This window comes from Camellia sinensis, chromosome 2 (assembly GCF_055761805.1).
Source record: "Camellia sinensis isolate YWXY chromosome 2, ASM5576180v1, whole genome shotgun sequence".
Classification (NCBI taxonomy): Eukaryota; Viridiplantae; Streptophyta; class Magnoliopsida; order Ericales; family Theaceae; genus Camellia; species Camellia sinensis.
The window spans coordinates 45,184,674-45,192,362 of NC_138962.1; the positions used below are offsets into that span (position 1 = coordinate 45,184,674).

The 7,689-nt window shown below is 32.8% G+C and overlaps 1 protein-coding gene across 1 annotated transcript; it reads right to left on the reverse strand.

The window, feature by feature from the left end:
- Nucleotides 1-1,015: 1,015 nt before the first annotated feature.
- On the reverse strand, nt 1,016-2,297 carry LOC145819533 (uncharacterized). The gene is made up of 2 exons (XM_082913514.1): nt 1,371-2,297; nt 1,016-1,263 (listed from the first exon to the last, which is right to left on the reverse strand). The coding sequence occupies exons 1-2, from the start codon at nt 2,167-2,169 to the stop codon at nt 1,235-1,237; spliced, it is 828 nt and encodes a 275-aa protein (XP_082769640.1). The 5' UTR covers nt 2,170-2,297; the 3' UTR covers nt 1,016-1,234.
- Between the last annotated feature and the right edge of the window lie 5,392 nt (nt 2,298-7,689).

A 7,689-nucleotide genomic window follows, 5' to 3' on the forward strand; every position in this document is an offset into this window, starting at 1 on the left:
CTCAAACCCTAAAACCAGAGCTTGGTCTGTGTTTTTCTCTCCCTAAAATGTCTAAACTGTCCAACCTTTGCAACAAGAGAGAGTCCCTCTCTATATAGAAGCTTTTTGTCTTGTAAAGCTTACAAGACAAGCTTCATAAGAGGGAGATCCCTCCATACACGGGGAGCAAAAGCAAGACAGCTGTCTTAAAATATCTGCAAAAGCAGATGCACAGTAGTCGGCCGGCCAAAAATGCCATCTTGGCAAAAAAGAGTGCCGACCGGCACTAAATAGTGCTGACCGGCAACAAATAGTGCCGGCCGGCAATGTATATTGCCGGTGGCAGCAAAAACCAGCCGGTGGCCTCTAGCCACTGCCGGTGGTGAGTGGGGATGCCTCACAAGGCATTCCCTGCCCCTCCAAGGCAAAACACAAGTGTTTGGTGTAAAACCAGACACTAAACAATCAAGTTCGGAGATCCTGAGGCAAGGCGCGCGAGCCGAGACCTCTGGGAACTCCAAACGAACACAAACATGGATAATCACCGAGTGTTCAAACGGTGACGTCCGAGTCTTGAGGACGGTCAAAGATGGGGTGTCTACACTAGGATTTCTCATGGATAAGAAATAGATACCCATATCTGGAATAGTCGTCTATGAATGTGATAAAATATTGTTGACCATTCCAAGACGCCATAGGGAATGGGCCACAAATGTCTGTATGAATTAATTCTAAGACATCTGTAGTGCTATGGGCACCATATTTCTTTATTTTGGTCTGTTTTCCCTTGATACACTCAACACAGACATCAAAATCTAAAAAATCAAGAAAGTCCAAAATTCCATCAGACACAAGGCGCTCAACTCTAGATTTAGAGATATGACCTAGGCGTTTGTGCCATAATGAGGCTGAATTTTCCTTAGTTAATTTACGCTTTGTACCTCGTGATTCCACGTGTAAGGTTGCATTATAAGATGCAATAGTTTCGAGCAAATATAGATTATCAAACACATTAAGTAAACCAGTACCAACAACATTGGAATTAATAGACATACTAAACTTCATATTTCTAAAAGAACAATAATATCCCAATTTGTCCAATACAGAAACAGAAATTAAATTCCGTCTAAAGGACGGTACAACAAAAGTGTCTAATAAATCCAAATAATAACCAGTTTTCAGTAATAATCTAAAGTGCGCTATTGCCTGCACTTCTATTGACTTGCCATCACCCACAAAGATGTATCTTTCAGCATCAGTTGGCTTTCGGTAGTTCAGGCAACCCTGCATAGAAACACATATGTGAGTAGTAGCACCAGAATCTACCCACGAAGTGTTTCTTGGTACTGAAGCTAAATTTATTTCAGAACAGACCAAAACATGAAATGTACCTTTCTTTACACGCCAGGCGACGTATTTGGCACAATCCTTCTTTCTGTGTCCGAGCTTGCCACAAAAGAAACAACCATCCTGCACTTTCTGTTTCTTTGGTTCCGGACCCTGAGGAATAGCAACTTCCTTTCCCTTATGCTTTCTTTTGCCCGTATGCTTGGAGGTGCTTGCCAGATGAGCACTTTCAGTCCTTTCTTGCTTCAATCTCTCTTCCTCTTGCACACAAAATGAAATGAGCTCATTGAGAGTCCATTTCTCCTTCTGGCAGTTATAACTGACCTTAAATTGGTTAAATTGTGCAGGAAGAGAGATGAGAACTAAATGCATGAGCAAATCATCAGATAGGTCGAGCTTTAGTGCCTTAAGTTTTGAAGCAAGATGAGACATTTCCATGATGTACTCACGAACATTACCCTTGCCTTTATACTTTATTGAAATCAAGCTTGCTAAAAGCGTGCTTGTTTCAGCCTTATCGTTTTTAGCAAAACGCTTTTGAATTTCTGAAAGAAATTCACCGGCAATGGTAACATCCTCTGTTATTGCACCCCGAAAAACTTCTGGAATCCCACGCTTCATGATCATAAGACTTAGCCTGTTAGAACGATCCCACTTTTCAAAGTACACAGTTTCCTCAGGAGTACTTTGTGCAGTGAGAGCATTCGGTTTTGGCATCCTTAATGCCAAGCCTATGTCCATGCAGCCGAGAACAATCAATATGTTCTCTTTCCAGTCCTTAAAGTTTGTTCCATTTAACATTGGAACATTGTTCATGTTGGCAAAGATTGAAGTAGTCGACATTAAAGCTGAATAGAAAAGAAAATAAAAGGAATAAACAATTATGCTCACATTAAGTTACCAAACAGATAATCTCTAAATAAATTAATTTAATGACAACATCTCAAGATACCTAGCACAACATTAATACCAAGCCTTTAGGTAGTGATATTAACTGTAAGTGGTATTCTTGTTGTAATGATCAAACATTGATAATAAGTTATGTCAAATAACAAATCTATCTTTTGATGGATTTATTATTCACATTAGGTTTTCTTGACAATTGGCACATGTTTATCACCACAAAATGTGTGTGTAATTCTGCCAAGTCTTAATCATGTCTTTGGACCGATAAATACCCGCATGAGATACACAGACATGAACTTCAAAACATTCCGTATAAAACAATCTAGACAAGAGAGATCACTTTTGTGACATCTTGTTTGAATTGACTTATATTGAGAATGTTAGAAAATTAAATTTCTGTAGACGTTGTATGAAATTACATTAAATTTAAAGATTTCTAAATTTGTGACCCCGTATATGTTATATAATCTGAAGCAATTCCAATTATATATATACATATATAAATAGAATTGACGGGTCTAAAAACAAATAGTTTTTTTTTTTATGATGTTTATGATGTTCAAAATTAAACCGAACCGATCAAATCGCAAGATATATCTATATATATATAAATACATGATGTTCATCCATTTGAGAAAAAAAAAAAATTTACATCCATAAAAAAATTCAGAATCTGATTCCAGGAAACTAAATAGAATGAATAAAGTATATCAATTCTGATAAGACACATGATATGCATGCTTTGATACCAATTGTCAACATAAATTTCAGAACATAAACCTTACACTTTGGATCATTTACCATGTGTATTATCAAGAAATCAAGACAAAATGACATACCTGAATCCATTGATGAACGGTTAAACGGAAGCGTGATTATCAGTGAACTCTTTGTTATTGATTATGTTATTGCCTTCTAATCCTTTCCCCTTTGGTGCCTTATGTTTTTTTTTCTTGAGAGGATTTAAAAAAAAATGGTAGTGTTCTTATTTTCCACTTGGGAAGGAATAGGGACCATAACCTTTTAAAGGTTGTAATTGGTTTTCAAAACTGAAAGGTTGTGGAAGTTCAAAAGGAATGAAAACCAACTTTAACTAATATGTTTTAATTTCTATTTCTGCCCCTCATAGAAATAGAAATTATACTACTAGTATCTACACATTAGGTCCATAACACATATACCCTTAAGCCTATTAACTAAATTGAATCACTTAAATTGTAGGCTTCTTATAAATGATAACACCACATTTAATTATGTGATCCCATTGAGACATTATCTAACATTTTGCAAATTACAAATTATATTGAATAAATTGGATGGATTATTATAAATTACAGGTTTATTTTGTTGGATGTTGGTGACCAAATTTTGGTTTTGTTTTTCTAGTTTTGGCGACCAATTGATTAATCGGGAAAGATAAGTTATACTTTTGCCGACTAAATAACTAGTCGTTAAAATTATTAATTTTGGCAACCAAAGGATTTGGTCGCGAATAGGTCTATTGCCGACTAAAGTTTTAGTTGCGCAAACATTTCTTTTGGCGACAAACATGTTTGGTCGTGGAATGTGACAATTGGCGACCAAACTAAGAGGTCGTAGAATGTCACAATTGGCGACCAAAATTTTTGGTTGTAGAATGTCGCAATTGGAGACCAAAAATATTTTGTCGTGGAATGTCACAATTGGCAACCAAACTTTTTGGTCATTAAATGTGATAATTGGCGACCAAACTTTTTGGTCGTGGAATGTGACAATTAATGACTAAGATATTTGGTTGGGAAAATATCACTTTTCGCGACCAAAGTATTTTAGCGACAAAATGGATTAGTCGCAGTAATGACATATTTAGCGATCAAAAATTTAGTCGGCAAATCCAACTTTTTCTGACCAATCAAAATTTTGGTCACGAATTACTTTTGCCGACCCTCAATTGATGACCAAAGTAGCGGCCAAAAAAATTGGTCGCGGATAACTAAAAATGGGCATTTAGCAACCAATTTTTTGGTCGGCAAATGTGTTATTTCTTGTAGTGAAATAATCCGTTGAAATCAAATAATTAGTAGGGATGAATCATAAATATTAAGAGAAATAACAAAAAAGTATAACAGTAAAAAAAAAATTTAAATCAGTAAAAAAAAAGTTTATACAGTTTAATAATTGGAAAAATTATCCAAACATCTCATATCAGCATCAATTTTCCCATTTAGTCCTAAAGTTTTACACATGCACTTGTAGATCCCATCGGTGATAATGTTATCACCCGTAAGTCCCATTTTTTATTTGTATGTTCATATTATAGACATTTATGCCCTTTCCTTGATTGGGTCACACAAGTTTAGGAATCACGTCCATATCCATCACCTTTCCTTGATTGGGTCATACAAGTTTAGGGATCATGACATGTGATTGTGTTTGAGGGGTGGAATATCGTGGAAGATTTTATAACCATAGTCGGTGCACAGAGATTTCCACATGTGTGTGAGGTCATTGTGCGGCATAACGAAATCGCATATATATTTTTCATTAGGGTTATACCAAGGTCGCCACTGTAGCACCGTCAACAGGTATGTCGTCGACGTTCGAATCGGTGTTGTACACACCATGGTTTCCCTGTGTATATGTTTGTTTCATTTGTTTCCCACCTTGTTTATGGCACCACCCATCCCCGATGTTGTTTTTGTCATGTCCATTTCGCCAAAATGTATTATGGAGTGTTTGTGGACCACACACATACGGCCATGTTTGTGTGTTTGTAACTTCTTTAATAAATTCTAATCAGTGTCCTACTATTTTGTATGCAGGGATGGATGCCATTGTTATGTTGTTGTGCTCTTTCCAATCCACTAATGTTGCATATAATCTGAAACCTCCGTACGCATTTGTCGAGCTGGTAACTTTTGTGTGTGACAAATTTGATGGCCTTATGCTAGGTAATATTGGCTTGTTCTTCATGATTCTAGGTTACAACAATTTCTCCTTACAAAATGATGTAGATATGCAAAATATGGTTCGCCTTGCACACTCTTTCCGCTTGCATCTAATCGATGTTATGATTCAGTTACGCAGTTGTGTTAGTGTCGCATCCAACGATGATTTCGTTGACGACAATCCAATTCCCCCTACAGGTGGTGTCAAACGGAGTGTTTGCATGGTGGATATGGATTACGATGTCGATTTGTTGCAAAGTTACTGTCCCCATGATGAAATGTTTCTAATTATTAATAATTAACGGTGTTTTTTTATCAAAAATTATTAAAAAAATATTACTAATTGTTAATTTTCAGCGACAACTTGAAAGTTTTGTCACAAAAAGTCACTAATTATGAGTTTGAGCGATAGTTTAAAAAAATCGTCAAAAAATAATGTCACTAATTGTAACTTTTAGCGACAATTTATAAAAATAATGACAAAAGAATCACTAATTGTCAATTTTTAGAGCCATATGTAAAAAATCATTATATAAAATTATTTTTAACGACAATTTTACTAGAATTAACTTTTAATAGAATTTAATGGGAATTAAGTATAATTATTAAGACCTATTAGTAATTTACCCTAAAATAAAAAGGTTACGTGATTATCAAATCAATTTTTTTTCCCCCCATTTGTAATATATATGGAGGATCTTACAAAATAAATAATTCAAATCATTAAAACGAAATTTATGATAAGTCTCACGAACCTCTTAAATTCCTTCACATTTAAATTTAAACTTGAAAAAATTTCAATGTACCTAAAAATATCTTTTCAGATATGTAATAATTGCTTCTAAAATCGTGAACTTGACAAAAAAATCAACTAAAAAAACAGTCATCAACTTTATTGCCGTGAACTTGACAAAAAAATCAATTAAAAAAAAGAATTTATTTGTAAGTCTTAATATGTGAATTTATTGTTTAATAGATTTTGTGAGAATTAATTAATGTGTTTGGTTTTAGTTTTCTGAATTCAGTTTTTTGAAAATTAATTTTTTTTTTCATATTTTGTTTTTTGTTTTTAGTGAATATTTTTTAAATTTTAATCATTTTTTTTTACTTTTTTAGATGCACCTTATTTAGATGTATTTAAATAGTGAAATATTTGTGAAAAAATATTTTAGAAAATTAATAAATACACAAAAATACAAAAAAAAATATTGAATTTTTGTATTTTTTGGTATTTATTATTTTTTTAAAAAAAAATCACAAATATTATACTTTTTAAGTGTATCTATGCTAGGTGTGTTTAAAAATTAAAAAAATTTGTTTAAAATATTAAAAAATTCATTGAAAACATTAAAATAAGAAAAATAAAAAAGTAGAATTTTTTGAAAACTGTTTTCTGAAAATCAGAATCAAATAATGGTGTTTTTCATCAAACATTATTAAAAAAACATCGCTAATAATTAATTTTAAACGACAGTTTAAAAATTATCTCAAAATATGTTACTAATTATAAGTTTTAGCAACAGTTTAAAAAAATTGTCACAAAAAAGTCACTAATTTTCAACTTTCAATAACAGTTTAAAAAATGCGTCGCAGAAAAACATCAATAATTGTAAGTTTTAGAGACAATTTATAAAAATCGTGACAAAAAAAGTCACTAATTGTCAAGTTTTAGCGACATGTGTAAAAATCATTACAATAAATTATTTTTAGTGGTAATTTTATTATGACTTATTTTCAATAGGACTTGATAAAAATTAAATCTAATTATTATGACATTCTGAAAGTTTATCTTTATTTTTTTCATCAACGAAGACAAGAAATACAACAAAGACAAGAAATAGCTCGCGATGAGAGAACGCAATACATTTTTACGTTTGATAACAATTAACCCCGAACCTTCAAGTTAGAAGTATACACAAGTGATCAACTGACTTAGTTTAGTAATCCAAGTTTTATGATCTAAATTTAGTTAGCCATCATTGACAGAATCATCATAAATCGTTGATATTGGAGAAAATCATAATCCCTCTTTCTATACTTAGCCTCCGTTTAGGAAGTGAGTTGACTTTTTGGACATTTTAGTTTTTTTAGCTATTTTAACTTGGATTATTTTAGCCTGGTTTGGGAAGGGTTTTTTGACTTTTTGAATTTTTTGACTTTTTTTGTGAGAGAGGATTGTAATGATTATGGGTTGGATTTGATGTTTTGTTTTTTGTGGCAATAGCCTATTTTGTTTTTTGTGGCTATTTTAACCAAAAAAGCCAGGCTTTTTTTCAACTTAATTTTATTTTCAAATCATAATTTAAATTTGTTAGCACCATAAATCTGTAATTTTTATTATTTATATAATTGCAGGACACGTGGCATCTTCTTATTCATTTGGAAGTTAAAAGAAGTTATAGAAATGATGGAGAATATGAAGGACAAAGTGGATGAGTGGAAGGACACATGGCAAAACAAGAATGAAGATGGAAGAAATGGGTAGTTACTAAGTAGTTATTGCTGTATTTTTTCCTCTATAAATAGCCAT